The 24,275-nt window shown below is 54.7% G+C and overlaps 1 protein-coding gene across 2 annotated transcripts; it reads left to right on the top strand.

Annotated features, from left to right (window-relative positions):
* Nucleotides 1–516: 516 nt before the first annotated feature.
* On the top strand, nucleotides 517–24,235 carry IGF2BP2 (insulin like growth factor 2 mRNA binding protein 2). 2 transcript variants are annotated; one of them, XM_063408129.1, is made up of 17 exons: nucleotides 517–847; nucleotides 1,320–1,380; nucleotides 11,029–11,077; nucleotides 11,377–11,428; nucleotides 11,939–12,002; nucleotides 13,377–13,649; nucleotides 17,249–17,383; nucleotides 18,432–18,554; nucleotides 19,093–19,228; nucleotides 19,403–19,531; nucleotides 20,264–20,284; nucleotides 20,833–20,901; nucleotides 21,131–21,247; nucleotides 21,510–21,584; nucleotides 21,787–21,918; nucleotides 22,195–22,308; nucleotides 22,734–24,235. In XM_063408129.1, the coding sequence occupies exons 1-17, from the start codon at nucleotides 658–660 to the stop codon at nucleotides 22,827–22,829; spliced, it is 1,836 nt and encodes a 611-aa protein (XP_063264199.1). In that variant the 5' UTR covers nucleotides 517–657; the 3' UTR covers nucleotides 22,830–24,235. The 2 variants fall into 2 exon arrangements, with proteins under 2 accessions (XP_063264199.1, XP_063264198.1); XM_063408128.1 differs by having other exon boundaries at nucleotides 20,261–20,284.
* Nucleotides 24,236–24,275: the final 40 nt, after the last annotated feature.

Genomic DNA, 24,275 nt, shown 5'->3' with positions numbered 1-24,275 from the left:
GTTTTCTCCTCCCTGAAGGAACTCCTGAGGGGTTGGGTGTGCTGGGCTTTGGTGGGTTCTGGGGCAGAGTTTGGGGGTGCTGGGGTCGTGGTCATGGGATCAGGGGTGATGGGTGCACTGAGTTCCAGGGCAGAGTAGGGTCTAGCGCTGGTGGTTTCCAGGGCAAAGGGGTTTGCATGGTGAGGGGTGGTGGGTTCAGGATGGAGGAAGGGGTTGGAGTTTATGGGGTACGGTGGGGTGCAGGGCAGAGGGCTCGGAGGTGATGACAGGGTGTGGGGGGTCAGGGGGAGTGGGGTTCAGTGGGTTCCAGGACACAGGGATCGGGGTGCTGGGTGCGGGGGGTTCCCAGGGATCGGGGTGCTGGGTGCGGTGGCTCGGGCGTGCCGGGGTGCGGTGCGTTCCCCTACACAAGGGCGGGGGGCACAGGGCCGGTCCCCCCGGCCCATCCCGTCCCCGCGGGGGTCTGGCGGCTCCACCTGCCCCCCCCGCGGGGCGGCCCCGGGGCCGGGCCGGGCCGGGCTCCGCCCGCCGCTGTCGGAGGCTCCGCGGGGCCGGGGCCGGTGGCGCAGAGCGGGACCCTCCCGAGCCCGCGTCCGTCCCGCTCCCGGGAGGGGAGGAGCCGGGGGGGCTCCCGGGGAGGAGCCCGGGGGGCTCCCGATGAGGCGCCGGAGGATGAACCAGCTGTACATCGGCAACCTCAGCCCCGCCGCCACCGCCCAGGACCTCCGGCAGCTCTTCGGGGAGCGGCAGCTACCCCTGCCCGGCCAGGTCCTCCTCAAGTCCGGCTACGCCTTCGTGGACTACCCGGACCAAAACTGGGCCATCCGGGCCATCGAGACCCTCTCGGGTGAGCGACCCCCCCCCCGCCCCCCGCATCCCCCCCGCGACCCCCTCATCGCCCTCCCCGCCGCCCCCTCCCCGGGCATCTCCCGGTCCCCCCTTCCCTCCCTCCTTTCCCTCCTTCCCTCCCTCCTCCCGCCCCGGCTCTTCCCGACCTCGCCTCTATTTTTCGCTGATTTTTTTCTCCGATTTTATTGGGAGCCCCCGGGGCGCGGCGCCCCCCGCCCCGCCGCGCCGCCGCCCCCCGCCGCCCCCCGGGAACCCGATTACGAGGGGCCCAGCCCCAACTCCCCGGGGGCGCCGAGCGGGGGGGGCCGGGGGCCCGGGGGGCGCGGGGGACGCGGGGACGGCCCGGTGAGGCCGGGGGGGTGGGAGGCGGTGGGATCCGATGGGGTGGGATGGGGTGGGACGGGATTTGGTGGGGGGATGCCGCCCTGCCCCATCCCGGGGGGATGCTGAGCGCCCCGCTGTCTCCGCAGGGAAAGTGGAGCTGCACGGCAAAGTGATGGAAGTGGATTATTCCGTGCCCAAAAAGCTCAGGTAACCCCGCGCCGTCACCCCCGGAGCCCCCCTTTGGCCGTGTCGGTCCCAGCGGGACGGGGGGCGCTCCGGGCGCTGCCCTGGGGGGCGGGGGAGCCCCGTCGGTTTTACTTTCGCTCCCGGGCGCAGCGCGGCGGGGAAGGAGCTGCCGGCCCACGGCCGCGCTCCCACGGGTGGGCACCCCCGCCGTGCGCCCCCACCCCACGATCCCCACCGCTCCCGGGGAAAACAGCAGCTTATTTAGCAGGAAAACACGAGAAAACCCCTCTCCTCCCGCTTTCCGCTGGGCGGACGGAGGTTTTCCCAGCAGCACAGCCACCCGTACCCTCAGGGTTATTATTTTTAGTCGGTAATTAATCAATTTTCCCTCTGCGAACACCTCATGCCCCCTTTCTCCAGCCGGAGACCCCCCAAACCGAAGCGGTGTGTATTCAATGCGCCGCGCCGAGCGCGCCCTCGCATTCCCATCAGGTGCCCGGGCCGGGCTCACGGCACTCGCGTTCCGCAGGGAAAACAACCCCGGGACCGTGTGGCGTAGCCTCGTCCGAGGTTTGTCCCCCACCCCCCGGCATGGTCGGGATAAAAGGGAACAAAACCCCCCCATCGGCTGCTCCGGGCGGGTACTGTGGCGCCGCTCGGCGCGGAGGCTGGCCTGGGCTGGGCGGTGGGATAGGGATTTGGTGCGGGATTGCTGCTGGGGTATTAATTTGGAAATGACGGGGGGGTTGGAAATGCTGTTGTGTAATTGAGGCTTACGGGGGGGGCATGGCTCGTGCCCGGCATCACGTGTGCCGGAGTGGGATTTCGTCTTCGGCGGGGATCACACGCTCCTGCCTTCACAAAAACCATCCAGAGGAGCCCCCAGAAATGCCCAGGTGTGATATTTCTAAGCTAAACCTCTGCGGCAGCCTCCGGTTGGGCTGGAGGTGACTTTGGAAGAGGGATGGAGCCGGGAATTGGGAGTTTGGGGCCATAGTATGGAGCCAGGGCTCGACCTTTACCATGTAGCAGGGGATGTAAACAAGGAATTCATCTTTAATTCTCCGTCAGGGCTGGGGTGCGCCTGCTTTTCCTCCCAAGTTTTAAAATTAGAGAAAAAGCCATTTAACCAGCCCAGAAATAAATACTGATTCATTTTACATCGCTCTGTGTTCAGCTGGCTCCAAGTTTTCTATTCCCAAGTTTCTTCCGATTATCGAGATCTAATTTAAGCTGGTATCTTTTTATGCCCAGCTCAAAAAATCTACCCTGCTTTATATTAATATCCTCAGTCCGGGGGGCTGTGCCTTGACTCGCTAGATTATAGATTTTTATTTCTGTAATGTGATTTTTGGCAGGGATCGGAGCCTCACGTGGTCGTGTTTATTCCCCCCCCGCCCCTTTAAATTTGTAGAAAATCCAATTTTTATGGTCGCGGTTGAGTCCCAGGAAAACGCTGGGATTTTAGGGAGTGAAGTGGTGAAAATCCCCCTGTTGCTGGAACGAATTTGGGGTTATTTGGGCTTGGAGGACCCGAGCTGGGTTGGCTCTCACCCCTGGGCATTCCTGCGTCACGGGGATTGAGGAGGTGCCGGTGCCCGGCGCGTCCCTCCGTGCCCGACTTCACCTGGAATGCTTCATTTTTATATCAAAATCTAATCCAGATCTATGCTATCAATGGATTTCTATATATATAAATACATTTGGATCAGGAGCTGGCTGGAAAACCCCTGGGACATGCGGCCACGTGAAGCAGGGAAGGGAATTCCTCGAGGGGAGGTGCTGGCAGAGGGGTTGTTTCTGTTTCTGCGAAGGCAGGAATTAAATGTGACAGTGGTGGGAAGGATCCAACAGCCTCACAAATGGTTTTTTTTTCCCTTTGTATATGTTGGATTGTGCCTTGGGGAATTAAAGAAAAAAAATCACTTCATATTTTAATCAACATTTTCAATTTTTAAATTCTTTTCAAATTGATTTTAAACTCAGCAGGAGCAGGGGATACTTTTATTTGCTTGAAGCAATCCTATTCCAAGAGTATTTTGCTTTTGGAGCGTGGCCGTGGGGGAAGCAGCAGCATCTTCCCCCATAAAGATTGGTTGTGTATTCCTAAAATCTTTAAAAAATATATATAAGTAAAGAAAGATAGAAAAGAAGGAACATGCAAAGGTATATAAAGAAAGAGCATTAAAAAAAATAAAATGTGGAGAATGGGAAGTAAAACTCAGCTAACCCAGTGCTGACTTTTGTGCAAGAATTGTATTAAAATGAGGAGTTTAAAAAGCAGCAGAGCTCCAATTACTGTCTCCAAACCAGTGAAATTTTGAGGGTTTTGGTTGTGAAGGTACCTTTCAATTTCTGCTTGTGCCATAATTGTCAGAAATGAGAAGGGACGGCACGAGGGAGATGTGAAGAGCAGTGAGGGGAGCCTGGAAATCACTGTATTAGTAAGTGATTATATAGAAATATTGTGTTATGTCTAAAACTCGTGTGGTTTTGTCCCAGATAAAGGTGGCTGGAGAGGGAGAGGTGCCGGTGCCTGCCTGGGTGGCTTTGCTGGGGGTGATTTTATGGCACTTTCTTCTGTTTCAGTAAGAATTACCCTTAAATAATTCTCTCTTGAGCATCAATCCAATTCTCATTTCTGTGTGGTTTTGCTTTATTGATTATTTACTTATTTCCCTGTGTTTTTCAACTCAGAAATTCTGGTGATGTTAAAGCTTGGGATAAACATCCTGGCCCTTTGTTCTTCCTCTGGACACCCCATCTTTGCTTTCCTTATCAATAATTGCTTGTCATTAGTGAGCTGCTTAATTAGCAGAGAGGAATTCCCTTTTGCTTTGGCAGGAAAATCCCCTGGAACCTCCCCACGTGTGTCTAGAAATGCACACGGGGAGCAGAAAATTGAATTTGGGGTGCTAAAAGTGAGGCTGCTCTCAGTCCTAGTCCTGTATCCTAAAACAGATATATTTTAAAACCTTTAGGATGTTACATATTGATACAAATCAATAATGTTCGGTGGTGTGTTTAAAGTGTTTGGCATCTTTTATGTAGATATAAATAAAAGATGTCACACGTAAAAAGACACTATATAAAAGATACTTTTATGTATTTTTATATGTATCAAAATATGCTTCTAATACATATTTTTCTATGAGATATATGGAGTAGATGAGCTCTAAAGTTCCAACCCAAACTATTCTATTGCTATGATTCTATATTTATGTATGCTTATATGAAACATTTATATAAATATATTAAACTTCATGAAATACACAAAATATTCCTATATAATATATAAACCAATAAAACATGTACAAAAGAACAAAAAAATCTTTATATATATTATATATATGTTTTTAATTTTTTTTTTAATATAGACATACATATGAAGTTGCCAGGGCAATATTGGTCACATCCAGGATAGGAAACCCCTCTCCTGCTGCCCTGGATGTTTGCCCAGTTTCCCACAGGTCTGGGATGCTGTTTCCAGTGGAGCTGGCCAGGAGAATCCCCTTGGAACTGATCCTTTCCCAGACAGGAAAATACTCTGGAGAGGGGTGATGTCGGTGCTAGGTTTTTTTTGGGTTTTTTTGGTTTTTTGTTTTTGGGTTTTTGGGGGGTTTTTGTTTTTGTTTTTGTTTAATTTTGTTTCTATTTGCAGGTGTGGGTGAACTGGGAGTTGGTGATATTTGAGTTTTGGGTTTCTTTAGATTCCTTTTCACGTGGGTTTTGCTTCCATTCATTTTTTGTCCTTTCTTTCCCTGTGTTTATTTCCCCCCATTTCCTTTCCCTGCTTTCTTTCTCCCCCTACTTTTTCCTCCCATTCTTCCTCCCTGGTTTTTCCACCTCTTTCTTTCCTTCTTTTCCCCTCTTCTTTTTTTCCCATTTCTTCCTCCCCTCTTCTTTCCCCTATTTCCCCCTCTTCTGCCTCTTCTTTTCCGCCTCTTCTTTTCCCCTTTCTTTTTCCCTCCCTTCCCCCCTTTTCCTCCACCTTCTTTTCCAGCTTCTTTTTTTCCTTCTTTTTCCCCCCTTTCTTTTTCCCATGTTTTCTTCCCCCTCTTTCTTTCTTTCTCCCTCTTCTTTCCCCCTTTCCTTTCCCCCTCTCTTCTTTTCCCCCTCTTCTTTTCCACTCTTTTTTCCCCTCTTCATTTTCCCTCCCTTCCCCTTTTTCCCACTTTCTTTTCCCACATCTTTTCTTTTCCCACATCTTTTCTTTTCCCACATCTTTTCTTTTCTTTTCTTTTCTTTTCTTTTCTTTTCTTTTCTTTTCTTTTCTTTTCTTTTCTTTTCTTTTCTTTTCTTTTCTTTTCTTTTCTTTTCTTTTCTTTTCTTTTCTTTTCTTTTCTTTTCTTTTCTTTTCTTTTCTTTTCTTTTCTTTTCTTTTCTTTTCTTTTCTTTTCTTTTCTTTTCTTTTCTTTTCTTTTCTTTTCTTTTCTTTTCTTTTCTTTTCTTTTCTTTTCTTTTCTTTTCTTTTCTTTTCTTTTCTTTTCTTTTCTTTTTTCTTTTCTTTTCTTTTCTTTTCTTTTCTTTTCTTTTTTCTTTTCTTTTCTTTTCTTTTCTTTTCTTTTCCCCTTTACTTTTCCCCTTTACTTTTCCCCTTTACTTTTCCCCTTTACTTTTCCCCTTTACTTTTCCCCTTTACTTTTCCCCTTTACTTTTCCCCTTTACTTTTCCCCCTCTTCTCCGTCTCTTCTTTTCTCCCTTTTCTTTTTCCCTTTCTTTTTCCCTCCCTTCCCCCCTTTTCCCACCTTCCTTTCCTCCTTTTTTCCCTAATCTTTTATCCCCTTTCCTTCTTTTCCTTTTTTCTTTCCTTTTTTTCTTTCCCCCTTCTGTCTTTCCCCTCTTCTTTCTCTCCCCATTTTTCTGTTTTTCCATCCTTTTTATCCCTCCTCCATTTTTTCCCCCCTCCTTTCTTGTACCTTTTTCTTTCCCCTCCTCTCCCCGTCCTTTGTTTTCCCGGTTAATCTGCCGGGGCGGTGACAGATGGGCCGCGATTCCCCTCGTCCCTATTGTTGATCCCTCCCCGGGGCTGGAGCTCTCCGCTGCTGCCCGGCCCTCGCCAGGGGCTTTTCCAGGGATTTTAATTCCTTAAGAGCCTCAGGGCAAAGCCCCCGGGCCGGGAGGGGAACTGGAGCAGCAGGAGCCTCCAGCTCCTGGCAACTGGTGGAAACTGGGGCAGCGCTTCAGTGCTCACCCAGCACCCGGGATCCGCCGCTGGGTGGGCTTGGACCGCAGCAAAGCTCCTCCAGGACAGCCCCAGCAGACCCAGAAAATATCTGTAATAGTGAGAAATCACAAATCCAGCAGCCACTTCCCTCCCTGCCCGGTCAGGGGGCTGTGGCCGGCTCAGGCTCCGAGCTGCTGGCTCTGGAAAATTCAGCTGGGACAGAGTTTGATGATGGGAATCATTTTTTTGTAGATGTTTCCTTGCCTGGGACAAACATCTCGTAAAGCAGGCTGAGCCCCCACTGGGTTTTCAGCATGTTTCCCCTTCGTTTTTTTCCCCAGTGCTCTTGAAAACTGATTTTTATGGAAAACAGGAGTGGCAGAGCATGTTTTCTCTGCCCTCAGCACTGACCCGAGGTGGAAGGTGATAAAATCCCTTTAAGCTTTATTATAGTAAGATATTACAAAGCGTGAGTAAGAATAAAGTCTGTGGATTTTAGGGCAGAGTGATGAAGCCATCCCCTGTATTCCACTATATTAATTATATACCATTATATATTATTTTTCTATATTATTATGATATTACTATATAGTGTTATATCCCAGTGTTATTTTATTATTGTAATTTTTTTGAAGTTTTATTAATATATTATAGAGCTTATATTTAAGCTGGTGTGTTTCTAGTTTCCGAATTCCTGTGGGAGACAAAGCCCCTCTGGAAATTCCCCTTGACCAAGGGATGGGTGGGTGATCCAAGGGGCCAACAGGGAAAATCCAGGAGGAATCTTGTGGAAGTTGGGTGGGGAGCTGGTGGCTCATTCTCATTTCAGAACTCCATGACATTTTTATTCTTGTCCTTCTGTGTCCCTGGATTTTGAGGGGGTTGTTACCCACTGTTTCCCTGGAAGCTACAGGAGGGCAGGAAGCCATGCTGGAAAAAGAGGGGCTGTGTCAAACCCTCATCAATCCTCCCGATTCTGGGGAATAAACCCAAGTTTTAAGGCCTTTCTGTTTTACCACATGATTTCAGCCAGTGCAGGTAGCAGGGGTGTGGCAGTGGTGCTGCTGGCAGGGCGTGGATGGCCGGGGCTTTTCCATCCCCTTTCCCTGCAGGATTGTGATGCCAGCCCATGGTTCTGCTCTGACGGATGCATGAAAGGACACAGCTCCATCCTGGGTTATTTCACAAGCCCACTTCACCTCCTCGCTCCCTGCCTGATCCTCCCTGTGCTGCCAGCAGCTCCCTGTACCCAAACCCTGCTCTGGGGTGGAGGAGATGCTTCCTCCTCGAGCTGCTGGTGAGCAGGACTAGTTTGGGATCAGTTTAGAAGGGAAAAAAGCAGATGAACCTGCTTTCTTCAGCCCTTGAAGCTGCTGAGGCAGCGAGGTGGGTGTGTGGAGGTAGGGAAGAGCCAGAGGGATGCAGCTCTCCAGGTTATCTGAGGGCACTCACTACAGCAGGGCCAGTTGCATCACACAGTCGAGTGTTTTTCCCCCAGCTGGTTTTTATGATTTATTTCATTCTTTAAATCCCCACCAGTCTGCTGCAAAACAGGGTGGGTGAAACGTGGCCATCATGAGCTCCTGTGCTCGTGTTCTGTGCGTGCCCCGGGGTTTGGGAGAGCGGGGAAAATGAAACCAAAATAAACCCAAAAATTCTGAATAAAGGGGGTTTCTGCCACAAAGTTCTCCTGAGAGTGGTGTTGGAGAGGAATGGCCCGTGCCCCAGCCCTGGGAATAACTCATCCATCTGTCCTGGCTCCAGATGTACATCCATGACTCCGTCAGTGATGGCTGTGTGTGGTCCAGCACTGCTTCAGCCAGGTGTGGAATTACAAGAGCCATAAGCACATCCAGTAGGAATAATAACCTTGTCTCAAATGCTGGGTGGTGGCGCTGAGCTGCTGGGAATCCTGCCCATGGGAGCTGAAGCCTGAGCACCCTTTGGGTGTCTTTACGTGCTCTGCACTGGTTTGGATGGATGTTGGAAATGGGAATATGCTGCTGTGTCCTGTTGGGAAGTGGAGTTATGTGGCACCTTGCTGTGATCCTTCTGTTTGGGTGTTTTGGGAGGGGGCCCAGGAGGGGCGAGGCAGCACCTTGGGAGACCAGGGCTGCTCTGGCATCTCCCCTGGCATCTCCTTTGGCAGAGGGGTAGGGAAATTATGGCCCTGGAGCAATTCAGTTCAAGGCAGGGGTCTTCCAGGAGTGGCAAAGGGACCGTGTCCAGCTGCTGTGCTGGTTTATCTGGGATGTGCCCAGTGTCCCCTGGGCTCCTGGGCTTTGGTGACAGGTGGGCTGAGCCAAATGAGCCCCAGATGGAGAGGGGCTCCTCCGTGGTCCAGCCTGGGGCATCCCAGTGGTTCCCACCTTGGAGAGGAGGGTGGCTGTGGTGGTGCTGTGGCTTGGAGCTGAGCGGTGGCACCTTGGGATGAAGGTGGCCCCCGTTGTTTTGGGTCTGGGAGGGGGTGGGAGTGACTGGGCAGCATCTCCAGCTCTCTCCACTGGTTTGAGACTCTCTGGGATTTGTTCAGGCGCTCTGGCCTGGCAGCGTGGCACCCATCGTGTCAGGAGGGAGGTGTGTCCCTTGGAGCAGGCAGGAGCACTCTCCTGGCAGCTGAGTATCCGGGCAGGGCCTAGGCATCTTAAAATAGACCCTGTGGGAAATGCTGGTGGGTTTTAACAGTGAGACATGTCCCATTTTCTGGAGGGGTCCCCGTGGGATGTTTATACTGGAAACAGCATCGGCCACAAACAGGTGACAAGGGCAGGAGAAGGGTTCAGGCTGTTGGTGAGCAGAGCAGAATCATCATTGCCAGGTCCTCCTTCCTGCCTCCTTCCAGGTGTGGGTGCTCATGGCTGGGGGTGGGATGGGACAAATCCTCCTCCTTCCCTTGCAGGGATTCCGGGATTCCCAGCTGTGAAATCCCCCGTGGCAGCTGGGACAAGAGCCTTTTCCTGAGCACACGTGCTCAGCTGGATGCCAGCACAGGGTTTGTTGTCCCACTGACCGTGGCTGATCAGCCCCAGGAGATACCAGGCTCCCAGGTGGTTTCACCTGCTTGTCCATGCTCCTTCTCATAGGATGAGCTGTGGGGTTTCTCTTGCCCTGACAGCCCACAGCTCAGAAAACATCCTTAGCCCTGCCTTTTCCTCGCTGGCCCCAGTGTCTGGCCCCAGTGTCTGGCCCCAAACTAACTTGAGGAACTCTTCATCTGCCAGAATTGTTGTCAGGGGCTCAGGGTTTGTCTGTGCAATGAGTTGTGAGAGCAGGGACCAGAGTTGGAAGGTCTTGTTTCCCAATGGTTGAAGATTCTTGGTGGGATCAGGTTGTTGATGTCTTCTTCCACCTCCTCCTGCCTCCTTGTCCTGCAGGATTTGGCCTAAAGCCCCTGGGTGTTGGTGGCCATCAGCTGGGGCTGCTTGTGTTTTCATGGAACTCTCAGGCTGGTGGGACTTGTCCTTCCAAGCATCCTCCTTAAACTCATCCCAGGGGAAAGGAAAACTTCACAAGAACAGCTTCCAGCTGCTGCTCAGCTCCTGAAACCTGGCTGAGTGTGTGGGCAGGGGGTGGCGTGGTCAGGAAAGCCACCCCTGGAGCTGGGAGGGGTGGTCCAGCTGTGCTCTGCTCAGAGCATCAGAGCAGACCAGGGGAGGACACAGGACAGAGCTGTGGTCAGAGCTGACTGACTCCGGCAGGATTGGGAATGCTGATCTGGGCGCCTCGTGGAGGAGCTCGTGGCTTGGCTGGATCCTCCGTGGACTGGGCTGTGTCAGAGCTTCCCACTGCCCAAGCACACCTCACAGCCAGGTGGGGGATGTCTGGGGGCTGTTACCCTTGGGAAGCCTCGGCAATGCTTCCTGTGCAGCCACAGCCAGACTGGGAATGGAACCATGGCCAGCTTGGGAATGACACCATGTCCAGGTTGGGAATGGAACCACAACCAGTTTGGGGGTGAGCCATGTTGTCCTGTGAGTTTGCAAGTGCCACTGGACGAGGTTGGGTGTGTTGGCTGTCTCCAAGCTCAGGCCTCTAAGGATATTTTTGTGGGTTTCCCCAAGGAGAGCAGCCCCACGTTGCTGGGGAGTGGTGGGCCTCAGCTGGATGCACTCTTGGAGAGCTCCCCTCAAGGCATAGCAGGGCTGGCCATGACGGGGCTGGGGGTCCTGCTCCCACCCAGCCATCCAGCCCAGGGCAGCGTGGGCAGGGCTGTCCACGCATCCCTGTGCGGTCCTGACTCTGCAGAGGCTCCTTTCAGGAGGTTTCCTTGGAAACCTGACAGCCAGCATGAGGAGAGAGCATTCCAGAGAGAGCTCCAGCCCCAGTGGTCACCAGAGCAAAGCTGGGACAAATGGCTTTCCCTGGGGACGAGCTGCCCAGGCTTGGCGTGGGGAAGTGGGATGCTTTGGAAAGCTGTCAGCAGCTGCTGCCTGTCCCTGGAGAGGCTTTTCCCTCTGCTGTGAGGTGCCTGCAGACCCTAACCCAGGGCTTTGTCATTGCAGGAGCAGGAAGATCCAGATCCGAAACATCCCCCCCCACCTACAGTGGGAGGTAAGAAGTGGCTGATCCCCAAAAAATCCCATTCATCTCCTTCTCCAGCAGCACATGGGCCACCCTTTAACATCCCAACAACTGCAGGAGGGAGCAGGCAGGTCTCCAGCCCCTGCCTGCTTTTGGGCAGCAGAGCTGTGGGCCGGCTTTGAGTTCTGGGTCAGCTCTGGGATGATGGGATGCAGGTGGGTGGAGGCCTTGGAGCAGCTGGGTGGTGCTGGGGGCTGTTTGTGGGAGGAGTGGGCTCTTGCCCTGCCTGTTCGGGGCCTCACCTGCCCCATTTGCTGCTCTGTCCCCAGGTGCTGGATGGCCTCTTAGCTCAGTACGGCACGGTGGAGAATGTAGAGCAAGGTAAGATGGTCCAGCATGGTCCTCATCCCTGCAAAATTCCCAGCACTGCTCCCCAGCTCTGCCCAGGCTGCAGGAAGCCCACTGGGATGAAACCTAGCTGGATAACCAGACCAGCAGCACTGGTCTGAAATGGGTTTCAGACAGATTCAGACACAAACCCTGCTGGTGCAGGTGGGGCCACCTGTCCAGTGGTGGGATGATGTGGGCCATCCATCCACCATCCCTGGGAATACTCCTGGTCCCTGAAAATTTGAGAAAAACTATTATCCCTGCAAGCAAAGCTGAGCTGAGTGTAGCTTGGGATCCACTGGTGGGTTGGGGATATCCAGCCCTGCATTCTGCTTGGATCCAGCTTTGGATCCAACCCAGTCCTTGTGCTGGGGGAAAACACAGCCGTGCCCAGGTGTGCCATGGGACAGGCATCTCCCTCCCCCATCCCAGCTGCATCCCCCTCTGGAGCGTGACCCTCTCCCGTCCCTGCTCCAACTCTGCTTCTCTTGCTCCCCGCAGTGAACACAGACACAGAAACTGCCGTTGTCAACGTGACCTACGCCACCAAGGAGGAGGCAAAAGTGTGAGTGGGGTTTCTTTGGCTTTGCCCATAGCTTCACACCACACCAGCTTTCCCAGGGAATCCCAGGTGTCTTCCAGGCTTCTCTAAGCTGTCCCACTGCTGGGCTGTCTTCTGCCTTCCCTCCTGGCATGGGAGATGGGGTAGTAGAAATCAGGGGTTATTTCAGAAGTGCAAGCGTGGTTCCAAACAAAACGTTCTGTTCCAGTCTTGCAGAGACTTCAGCCCTGTGCTGGACACCAGCCAGTAAGCAGTGAGCTTATTGTTATTAGTGACCAGGGTATTTTTTATATGATCAAGAGCAGATCCCAGGCCACAAAGAGCTTTTGTGAGTCCATTTGTTGGTGGACATTCCACCAGCTTCCCATCTGAGTTGACCCATCATGGCTTTGGATAAGTGGGGACAGAGACGGGGACAGTGATCTGCTAGGCCAGGAGGACAGAGGAGAATCCTTCCTGTGCCTCCAGCCTTGGCTGGATGTGCTGTGGAGCACAGATAAACATGACATGAGTGTTTTAGAATCATGGAGTCCCCTGAGCTGGAAGGGGCCCACAATGATCAGAGTCCAAATCCTGGTCCTGCACAGGACAGCCCTAAAAATCCCACCATGGTGTTGAGAGGTGCGGCAATAAAGGAAGACAAAGAGTTTCCCCGACACAGCAGTGCTTAATTCTTTGGGATAAGAGGCTGTTTTGGACTCAAGAAGAGGTTGGTGAAGCTGCAGAAGTCCTCAGAGGATGTGGAATTCAGGCCTGGCAAGGAGCTGCTTGTGGTCTGTCAGTAGCCGCAGTGGGATGTGGTAGGAGCAGGGAAAGCTGGAGCCAAGCAGGGTCATGGCAGATGCTGGCATGGCCAAAAATCACTGCTGAGGGGGGGCTTGGGGGATGAAGAGTCCAGGTGCTGCCTCCCAGCCTTATCCAGCCAGGAAGGGAGTGGGGGTTCCCAACAGAGGGGGCACCACGTGCTGCACCCTCTCCCTGGAGCAGCGGTGGTGGCTTGGAGCTGCTCTCTCACCTTTTCCATGTCCAAAAACCCTGTGAGACCATTCCCAAGCTGCATGGTGGCTTCTGGTGAGGACTTTTCCCAGGTGAAGGGGCAGGTCCCTGGGCTGCCATCCCACCTCTGCCCGGGGGAAAAGTCACGTGCCAGCTTTGGCATGACCCGTGTGGAAGGGGATGATGTCCCACCAGGTTACAGGACTTGCTCCTCATGGGAAAAGTGTGGGGCTCTGGCTTCCCATGGCCACCTTACCCAGACCGGGGAGGGAGGAAGCTGCAAGTTGGGAAGGCCCCGTGTTCTACGTGTGGAGGAGATGCTGGAGGGGAACCCATCCCTGGGGAGCCCCTCACCACCCCCTGCATCTCACTGCCTTGCAGAGCAATAGAGAAGCTGAGCGACCACCAGTTTGAGAACTATTCCTTCAAGATTTCCTACATCCCGGATGAAGAGGTGAGCTCCCCTCCGCCCCCGCAGCGGTCCCGCCGTGGGGGCCACTCTTCCAGGGAGCGGGGCTCCTCCCCGGGGGGCTCCTCGCAGCCCAAACAGCTCGAGTTCCCACTGCGGATGCTGGTGCCCACGCAGTTTGTTGGTGCGATCATAGGAAAGGAGGGCTTGACCATAAAGAACCTTACTAAGCAAACCCAGTCCAAGTAAGTACTTCCAATGGTTTTGTTTCCTTCCGTAGGGTGCTGTAGGTCCCGGCTCGGGTTCTCCCTGTGCTGGGGGCTTTGGAGTGCCAGGCACTGCTGATTTCTTGGGGTGCAGCCTTCAGGGGGTGGTGGTGGAGCTCAGGTCCTGAACCATTCCTGCTGGGCAGGGTGGTCTGGGTGTGGCGAGAGGGGTTGCACACTGGAAAAGGCCTGGGATGAGTTCCTAAAGCCTCGTGAGAACAGCTGGGGATGAGGCTTTAGGGAGAAATGGCAAGTTTGGGGAATAAATCCTAGAGGTGAATCCTCAGTGCAGTGGTCTGTGTTCTTGGGATTTGCTCATCCTGCAGCATCCCATATGGGCTAAAGCTGTTGAGGGGAAAGGGACACTCTGGAGCACTGCTACAAGAAGGATGGGCTTTTGTAACTGTTTGAAGCCTTTTTTAGCTATTCACGTGTTTGTTTTTGAACTAAAACAGGAAAAAAACCATAAAGTGGGGTGGTCTTGCCAAAGTTTTCCATGTTTCTCTTGTTGCTGTTCTCCTGATCTCACCGCTCATTCTCTGCATGGTTTTCCTGCATGGTTTGCTCCTGCCCAGGTGTGTTTGTGTTTAACCCAAAGCTCTCTTCTCCTGTGCTCATCATCCTGAACCTGGTGATCCCATGGGATGTAGGACTCCTGTCCCAGAGCATTCTAGTTCTCAGAGGAGTTTTTAGAGGCAAATCTTTGGTAGTAGTGTGTCTGGAGGTAGAAAGACGAGCCAAACCCTGGCGCTGGGTTGGCAGGAAGAGGTTTGTATGGAAAGGGGGCAGAGGAGTAGGGAGAGGAGCTCTTGGAGCCTGGCTCACCCCAGGGTGTGGCCACCTGGTAGCCGTGAGCAGATACTGGTTGGCTGCAAGCCCTTCTCCAGGTGAGTCCTGGTGGGATGAGCAGCAGGCGTAGCTGTGTCCTCACCACCCAGGAATGGCATTTGCCCTTTCCAAGCCCTGAGCCTGGCAAGGAAGGTGGGGAAGTGCCAGTTTCTCCCAACCATGAAACCAAATGCTGTTGCTTGGAGCAGTTTCTGCCGCTGAATTGTCCCTCCCTGTGGGGTGGCTCGCTGTGCCTGCCCCGAAGACCTGGTGCCATGGAGAAAGGCCCTGCTCAGTGCTCTGCCCTCTGCTGCCCTACCCACAGTGAGGCACTACCTCTGCGCAGGCTGGGGCGAAGGGGACCTCAAAAAGCCATCCCAGGCAGTCACAGGAGCCCCTGTGCTTCACTTTGGGTGTCATTCCACGCTCTGTCCCTGCTCAGGCCACCCTCATCCACCCTTGGTGTGATGATCCGAGGGTGACATCCTGTTCCCTGGCCCCTGCTCCTGCCCAGAGCGACGTTGGGTTCTGGATTCCTCTGGTCACGTTGGATTTCAGCCCTGATTCCACACACAGAGATCCCAAAGATGCTTCTGAGCCCCAGGAGGCCAAACTCCTCCCAGGCTGAGCCATCTTTTTCCATGAAGAAACCCAGACCAAGAGCCCACCCCACCAGGTGATCTTCCACAATCCCTGGAACTCCATGAGGAGAGGATGATGGCTACCCAGCAGCCCTGGGACCAGGATAACCCTACAAACACGCTGTGTTATCCACCTGGAGAGGGCTGTCCCTCATGGCAACCACTCCCTGAAGCATTCCCAGCATCTTGTAAGGTCTCTTGGAGGCTTTTCCTGCTGCACCGTAGGCAAACCCTGTCCCCCCAGCCCTGGTCATTGCTCCCTGCAGCACCTGGTGATGGGGTGAAGGTACTGAAGGTCTCCTTCTGCATCCTCCTGTTGGAATGGAGCAGTTCAGCAGTGGCACTGGGATGTGCTGGGAGCTCCAGAGCTCTCCCTTCCCCAGCTCTCTGGGGTGGGACACGCCTGAAAGCACTGGCCCCTTCCTGGCATCCCTTCTTCTCTCCAGCAAGTGACCTCATGCCCACACATGGGATGGGTTGGTCAGCCAGGAACGTTGCTTGTGCCCCTTTCTAAGGCTTGTCCAAGGCCCTCATCACCTCGGTGCCTCCATTCAGCACTTCCGTGGCACTTGGTCCCTCTCTGGCACGAAGGCTCAGCTGTGTTCTCACCTCCGCCCACCTCGGCTGCTCCTGGGTCCAAGGAGCTGCCTGGCTCCCATCTATGAGCTGTGTTGGCATTCCTCATTGATCCCTTCTCCCTGGGGAGCATCAGCCTGGTCTGTCATCGCTTCATGTGGCCGTCATGACGTGTTCATCCTGTCCCAGTGAAGAGGTGGCAGCAAGTGTCCCTGTACTTGCTGGGAACGGATCCTCCAGGCCAGCCTGAGGGAGCTCCATGGCTGGGAGCACCAGCTGAAGCCACGGGAGATGTGGAGAGATGGAGCCTACAAAGGGAATCACACTGTCTTCACTCCCTGTTCAGTGCTTGGATGGAACCATCCTGGGGTCCCTTTGGAGCGGGTGGGGTGGGCCCTGCCCTCCTCTCTGGAGCAGCTCACCCAGCTGCTCCCCTTCCACCACCTGTGTTCCAACGTGCTGGCTCTCGAGCTGCCGGAAGAGCTGCCCTGTGCAAACCCAGCCGGACCCCGCAGCGTCCCAGTGTGGCACTCACTGTGTGCTGACCCTGCCCTGCAGCCCTTGGCCTGGCACCCAGCACCCGGGATGATCCCGTCGGGACAGGACCTCGGAGACGCGGCCGGAGGGGACCCGCCGGAGCCGAGTGCTGGCAGCGTTCCGGAGTGGCTGAGCTGCCACTGGAAGACCTGGCCCTGGCTGCAGCAGTGACAGGGACACCGAGGCGGTGGCCGATGGCAGGATGGGCGCACGGCACCACCCTCCGGCGGGAAGAGCGCGCGGACTCGCGCGGAGAAGACGGAAAGGTTCTTCCCCCTGTTGTCCAAGGCGCGTGGTTGAGGTGCGGGAGTCTCCTACCCTGCTTTCCTCTCTCCCTCTCTCTCAGGGCTTTGCCAGGTACGGTTGAGCGTGAGGAGCGAGCTGGAGGCCGTGCCTCCTCCCGCCATGAGCTGAGGGAGGACCAGAGGAGTAGAGCACGGTCCCTGCCGCTGCGCACGGGAGCCTTGTGGTCTCCCCGGGAAGGGCGTGAGTACCAGCGCTGTTGTTGCCGGGTGCCTCCGTGCCGTGCCAGATGCTGCCCACGGGTAAGTGCTCTCTGTGCCGAGGGACGTGGTCGCTGGACGGCCTCGGGTGTTGTGCAGAGAGAGGCGGATGTCGGAAGGGCCTCTAATCCGGTCTCCTGCTCCAAGCGGGGCTGGCGTCAGAGAGGATAGGCCAGGTTGCTCAGGGCTTTGTCCGGTTGAGGATTTGTTCTGCCCCCTCGATGCATTGGTTGATGTTGTGACACCCCTCAGCTTCCAGGACCTCGGGTCCTACAGGCGAGCGTGGCCCAAATCTGATCCAAACCACCCGAAACCAAACACTGCCTGGGCTTGCGTGAGCCAGGTGATGGTAGATGCACCTGAGACCCAGGTTCACCCCAAAGCTTGAGCAAGTGCCGAAATGAGTTTTTCTCAGCTCCTGAGCTCTCAAAAAGCCTCTGTATGGCAGCAGGCCCATCTCAGGGGCTCCTCTCTGCTGGTTGTTTCCCCGCAGGGTTGACATCCACCGGAAGGAGAACGCCGGCGCTGCCGAGAAGCCGATCACCATCCACGCCACACCGGAGGGGTGCTCGGAGGCGTGCCGCATGATCCTGGATATCATGCAGAAGGAGGCTGACGAAACCAAATCGTGAGTGCTCCTGGCTCAGCCAAAAGCGTGGTGGGAAACTGTCTTAGTTTGAAAAGACAGGTAGACACCTGTCTTCCTGCCAGGGAAAAGCCGGAGCTTCCCTCGGAATGGAGAATGTAAACCCCCTCTTTATGAATTATTATAATTTTGGAATTAATGAGGGTTTAAGGCAGAGATATGGGAATAGGAATAACAGTTCTTTACTGGGAATATTAAAAATGTAGTAGTAGTAGTACAAAAAAAAGCAAATGAAAAAAAGAAAACCTCCTGGAGTGACAGATGTGGCTCTGTTGGAGTAGAGATGATCCTGTAGAAGGGTCCAGTGGTGGTGAGATGGGTCCAGGCTTCCTCTGGGAATGCAGTGCACACAGGCTGTGCTGGGCTCTGAATCCCAGGGTTTATCCAGGTGGGAATGCAGTGCACACAGGCTGTGCTGGGCTCTGAATCCCAGGGTTTATCCAGGTGGGAATGCAGAGCACACAGGCTGTGCTGGGCTCTGAATCCCAGGTTTTATCCAGGTGGGAATGCAGAGCACACAGGCTGTGCTGGGCTCTGAATCCCAGGTTTTATCCAGGTGGGAATGCAGAGCACACAGGCTGTGCTGGGCTCTGAATGCCAGGGTTTATCCAGGTGGGAATGCTGGGCTCCTCCCCTGGGTGGAGCATCTCCCATGGATGATGGAATTGGATCAGCCCTGCAGGGAGCCTCGATGGCCCATGGACAGCAAATATCCCCTGGAGGGAGGGTGGGTCCTGGAAGGGATAAAAAACACTGCCCCAGATGGGTTTAACAGCTGGCCCATTAACAGAAGACACCTGCCCCTTCCCCCTGGAGTTATGAGGAGTGGGTCATAGAAGAGATAAAGAAAACACCTCCCCAGCCAGTTTCAACAGATGGCAATAGAATACATCTTGCATTGCAACCCAAGATGGAAATGGTGGTGGTGGTCCTTTTCCTTTCCAACACATCCTTAGTACCTGTGGCTGCAAATTTCTATGTTTCCTGACTGGCTGGACCTTTAGATTTTTTTTTTTTTTATCCATTTTAGAGCAGAAGAGATTCCTTTGAAAATCCTGGCACACAACAGCCTGGTGGGGAGGTTGATTGGCAAGGAGGGCCGCAACCTCAAGAAGATTGAGCAGGACACGGGCACAAAGATCACCATCTCCCCGTAAGTTTCTGTGGCAGGACTGGGGGAAATGGCTTCCCACGGTCAGACAGCACGGTTAGATGGGATATGGGGAAGGAATTGTTCCCTGTGAGGGTGGTAGATTGCTCAGAGAAGGTGTGGCTACACCTGGAAGTGTTGCAGGCCAGGCTGGACAGGGTTTGGAGCAGTCTGGCCTAGTGGAAGGTGTCCCTGCCCATGGCAGGGGATGGAACTGGATGTGCTTTCACATCCCTTACAACCCAAACCATTTCATGATGTCATTTAATGGTTCAGTGAAGTCCTGGTGAACACCAGGCCACTCTGTCCTGTCCAACATGGTACAAGCAGTGCTGGAGATGAAAACAGAGCATCTGTGTCCCCCCGTGTGCATTCCCTGTCCCAGGTGGATATTCCCCATCCCAGGTGTTGGGCAGGGAGAGGGTGTGCGGCTCTCACACTGTCTCAGGGGGAACCCTCAGCTGTGGTTTGAGTTTTCCTGGGCTTTTCCTTGACCTGAAGAAGAACTGTAACTGTGTCTCGGGGGTTTCCCGTGGGGCAGCCTGCAGGATCTGACCATCTACAACCCCGAGCGCACCATCACGGTGAGGGGCAGCACGGCGGCCTGCTCCAGCGCCGAGGTGGAGATCATGAGGAAGCTGCGCGAGGCCTACGAGAGCGACATGGTGGCCGTCAACGTAAGCGCCGCCCTCCCTCCCTCCCTCCCTCCCGCCGGCCTGCTCCCCGCCAGAGGAGAGCACAGTGGAGGTCCCTGTGTTACAGCAGGCTGGGCCTCGCCCCTCACACCCACACTGCGCTGAGACCCCGGTGCCTCACCTTTCACACCTTTCTCCGTGTCTCTCCTTCCCCAGCAACAGGCCAACCTGATCCCGGGGCTGAACCTCAGTGCTTTGGGCATCTTCTCCACGGGGATGTCCATGCTGCCGTCCACGCCAGGGGCCCGGGGGGCTGCAGCTGCCACCCCCTACCCACCCTTCGCAGTAAGTGTGAGACTCTCCCGGGGTCTGGAGTGTCCTGCTGGAGCTGTTGGTTTGGGTGGATGCTGTAGCTGTAGGAGCCACCTCACAGGGAGCTCTGGCTCTCGGCCGTCTGGGGAGGATGCTTGATCCAGCAGCGAAGTGGAGAGGACAGGGAATGAAGGTGGCAACCCCCTGGGAAGATCAGCTGTGTCCCTGTGTTGTGCTGAGCTGGGTTTCACCAGTGTTCAAGGACTGGCTGTGTCCTAAGGGTGCTGCTCTCTGAAGGGAGCATGGAAAAGCCATGTCTTCAGTCTGGAGCCCAAGCCCACCACTGGATTGTGATGGCATGGACTGGGTTGTGCCCTGTGGGTCTAGGCTTGGTGGCCACCAGAGCCCCTGGTGTGGCCACAGGGCTTGCAGGGGACAAGCAGCCCACCCTGTGCATCCACTTGGACCCCTGCCTGGCGGGCAAGGGGTTGTGCCTGTGGGGAGCCAGTCTGCAACCCCCCTCACAGGGGAGGGCTCTCCTTCTTCTTGGGGTGCACAAACCTGAGCAAGCATGGTCACAGCCCCTGAGGTGACAGTGGGCAGGGATGGTGCAGTGCCAGGAGAACAGGATGGCCAAGGTGCCAGTGGAGAAGGTCCATCCCAGGTCACTCAGGCACTGTGGGCTGTCTCCCTTCATCCCTAAATAATTTATTCAGAGCTGGGTTAATTTACCTGTGCTGTTTTCTTTCCCTGGAATGCCAGCAGCAGAGCGGGCGGAGGAGGACGGTGAGTGCCTGGGAGGGTGTGTGGGGTGTGGTGGCTCTGGAGGGCTCTAGGAGGGTTGGTTGGTCACTCTCAGCCTGTGGAGGGAGGGTGCTGTGCCTGTATCCACAGCGGTGGGAATTATTTATGTGTGTGATGCAGAGGAGCAGGACAGGTCTCCTGAAGGGCAGTGTTTGCTGTGGGGTCCTTTACCCCAAAGCCTTGTGTGGCCTTTTTCAAGCCCCCCTGGTGAGGCCAGATGGGAACCTCTTTTCTGATACAAACATCAGCAGGACAAAGCCAAAAAAGCAGCAGTGGGGAGGGACTGGGGTTAACTGGGAGCTCCCATCCACATCCCAGCCTTGTGCTGTGCCATAGGCACAGGGTCTGGGCTGCAGCTCATCCTTGGGTGTGCTGTGCTCTCCTGGAGGGGATGAGGGGTGGTCACCATGTCCCTTGTGTCACTCATGGTGGTGACACATTCCTGGTGTCAGGTTGGGGTTGTCTGGGAGGGGCTGGCACCTTGAGGACATCATTGATGTCACTGACCCTCATTTTCTGTCCCACCTCAGGGCTCCTCAGCCTATCTGTCGAGTCTGTACGGAGCCCCCCCAGCCAGCGCCTTCCCCCATCAGCACCCTGTAAGTTTCCCTTCCCCAAAAGTGCCCTGGCACCTCCTGCCAAGAGTGCTTCCCTTGGGCACCTTGTGGGAGGGCAGGCAGAAAGCCGGGAATGTGTCCCAGGACCACAGCCTGACCCAACAGAACCCAGCCCAGCCCAGCCCCTCTTCAAGCCTGGACTGCTGGCAGGGGGAAGCCACCCCCTGACCCAGCTGTTCCCTGACCCTCTGGCTCTTTGTGCCCTTTCCAGCTGCCGGAGCAGGAGGTTGTGAACTTGTTCATCCCAACGCAGGCAGTGGGGGCCATCATCGGGAAGAAGGGGCAGCACATCAAGCAGCTGGCACGGTTTGCTGGTGCCTCCATCAAGGTGAGCAGGAACGAGGGGCTGGGCCAGGGCTTTGTGCCTCAGTTTCCCCTTCCCACTGCTGAGGGTAGAGAACGGAGCCCTTGGTGAATGGTTTTGCTCCCCGGATTAGTAGAAACCCAGTCCTGCAGCATCCTGACTGTCAGCACTGCTGGGGTAGGGGGTGTCTCTGCAGGGGGGTGTCCCTGCACGGGGGCACACCCCACACAGGGAGGTCCTGCCCGAGGAGGGGTCAGGCTCACACTCCTTCCCCGTCCCTCCGCAGATCGCCCCGGCGGAAGGTCCGGACGCCAGCGAGCGCATGGTGATCATCACGGGGCCACCTGAGGCTCAGTTCAAGGTGCGATGGCCACAGGGTGGGGGCTGGCTTGGGGACATGGGTGGGGCAAGGTGAGAGCATCCCTTTGGTCCCCACGGTGCCAGGGGGGCTTCTCAGCTTGGGACCACACTTTTGGTGCTGCTGGACATTGGCACATCATTGCCTGCAGGCCAGCTCCAGGATGCTGTCCACCATCTCTGTGTCTCTTTTGTTCCCTCTCCAGGCCCAGGGGCGAATATTTGGGAAGCTGAAAGAGGAAAACTTCTTTAACCCAAAAGAAGAAGTGAAGCTCGAAGCCCACATCAAGGTGCCTTCCTTCGCCGCCGGCCGTGTCATCGGCAAAGGTGGCAAGACGGTAGGTGGGGTGTGTGGGCTCCCAGCTGCCCTGGGAACAGAGAGCTGGGCATCCCCTGCCCCCATCACCTCTGTCCAGTTGCTCTGTGGTGTCAGTGGTGTCTCTCTCCCAGCCCCGTGCCCTGGGGGTGGCTCTTGGGTGGCAGCCATCCCAAGGGGCAGACAGGGTGTGAGGCATGGCAGGCTGGTGCCACGTCCTGGCTCAGAGCTGGGGCAGCACCAGCAGTGAAGGATTTGGGCTCTTCCCAGCAAAACCTGGGTCTGTTGCTTGCTCCAGGTGAACGAACTGCAGAACCTAACGAGCGCAGAAGTCATTGTGCCGCGAGACCAAACCCCAGACGAGAACGAGGAGGTCATCGTCAAAATCATTGGGCATTTCTTTGCCAGCCAGGTAAGGGTTGGGGGTGGCTCTCCCAGCATCCCCAGTTTAAGGAAAGCTGCCAAGCACAGCATCCCCTGAGCTACTCTGAGTGGTTTCTGTGCACCCAGGATGCACTGAAGGGGTTTTTGGCTGCATTAAAACTAAAGATTGGCTCGATTCAGCCAAAATCTGTGCCTTGGACACGGGATGGGAATTGGCTCCTGGGTGCATCTAACCTGGCTGTGTTCCTGATGGCAAGGGTGTGGTGACACCCCAAAATGGAGGCTTGTGACTGATGGGAGAACAAGCCAAGCCCTTGCTTTGGCACATTCTCATTTATCACAGAATCACTTAGTGCTCGGCCCGCTGTTCAAAGCTGTAGGGTGCTGCTGCTGCTGTGCTCGGCGGGGGCTCAGCTCTGCTGTGGCTACCCCCGTTTCTCACCCTCCCCCCAGACTGCCCAGCGCAAGATCAGGGAGATCGTGCAGCAGGTGAAGCAGCAGGAGCACAAACACGCTCAGGGAGCCGCGGCCTCGCAGCACAGCAAGTGAGGCCCCCGCCGGCGCCGCCCCACGAATGTAACCCCGCGCCGCCGCCGCGCCCCGCGGGTCGGGGGACAAACCAAAGACCCCCGAGCCGCCGGAGCGCCGAGCTGGGCACGGGGGGCTCTGTCCACCCCGCAGCTTCCGCCTTACTCCATCGCCTCCCACCCCCGACAGCTGGACTAACACAGGCAGAGAGAGGTGGTTTTTATTTGGGAATTCTCCCCACACCTGCCCATTCCGCCCTGGAGCTCACCCGGCCTGGGGGGCCGTGGTGCTCGTTAATTTAGGATTAATGTATCAGTAATGAAACTAACGCCCGTTTTTAAGTTTTGTAAGGTTTTGTTTTTTAACTCACTTTTTAAAATTTTTTGGGGGGAGGGGGCTGTTTGTTTTTAGCAAAAGCAGGCTTTTCTAGAGGTTTAATAGCAGGAGCTGGTTCATTGGTTTTCTGATGCACCGTAGAGCAGAGCTGTAGGATCGCCAGCAGGGAAAGAAATACTAAATAACTGTTAAAAAGCAATTTCAGAAGGGCTTTGAGAAGAGCAGGGCCTGTAGGAGCCAAGAAGATTCCTCATGTAGGAATTACTCCTCTCCTTCACACACCTTTTTCTCTTTGCTTTGGACTCCAAAAGCAGGGTTTGCATCCGTTCTGCCCCCGCTTTCTGTCTGTCTGTCCTCTCTCCATCACTGCCCAGCACTGAAAATGGAAATGGAAAATGATGGGCATCACCAGCCCTGCCCATTTTGGACTGGGATCTCTCCCCAAAGATCCCTGTTGCAAGGAGAGGAGGGGGAAATGGGTGAAAAAAACAGATTTACAAGAGGTTGTCAGCCCGGGGCTGGAAAACCCAACCAGCAAAATTGGCTTCAAATGAAAAATAACCCAAACAACCCTCCAAACACAGACACACACACACACACAGAAAAACTACCTCAGGTTTTCGTACCTCAGCACCTTGCGCTTGTGTTGCCCTTTTAGAGATTTTTGTATGCCTTGTAAAATTGATAGTTGGAGCATTTTTTTATTTTTGTAATAAAAAAAACGAGTTGGAAAAATGATCTCGACCAAGTCAGCTGCGAGGTGGAAGAAGGAAACCGTCCCCCGTGTCCCAGAGCTCTTCCGTAGTCTCCTGCAAGCCAAGAGCCAGTGGCTGTTCCTTTGGAGAAAGCTTGAGAAATGGTTAAAAAGAAAAAAAAAGGGAAAATAAAAAAAAGCCAAACACAAAAAAAAGAAAAAGAGGGTTGAAGCAAATCCAAGTGATGGATGGAAGTGGCGAAAGCCGACGGGCAAGAGCAGGGATGGGAGCAGAGGTGCCGGTGCCAGCACCGCTCCTGTGGGCTGCAAATCCGTGTTTTCCTCTACTGCAAAGTGTTCTGTGAAAACCAACCTGAGACAATGACAAAAAGAGAAATATATCCAGCTAACCAGAGCCTGAGCCTGCTCTTTGTGCT

This window comes from Prinia subflava, chromosome 11, assembly GCF_021018805.1.
Source record: "Prinia subflava isolate CZ2003 ecotype Zambia chromosome 11, Cam_Psub_1.2, whole genome shotgun sequence".
Taxonomy (NCBI): domain Eukaryota; kingdom Metazoa; phylum Chordata; class Aves; order Passeriformes; family Cisticolidae; genus Prinia; species Prinia subflava.
Note: the sequence above shows the minus strand (reverse complement) of the source record. Positions and strands in the feature narration are given on the sequence as shown.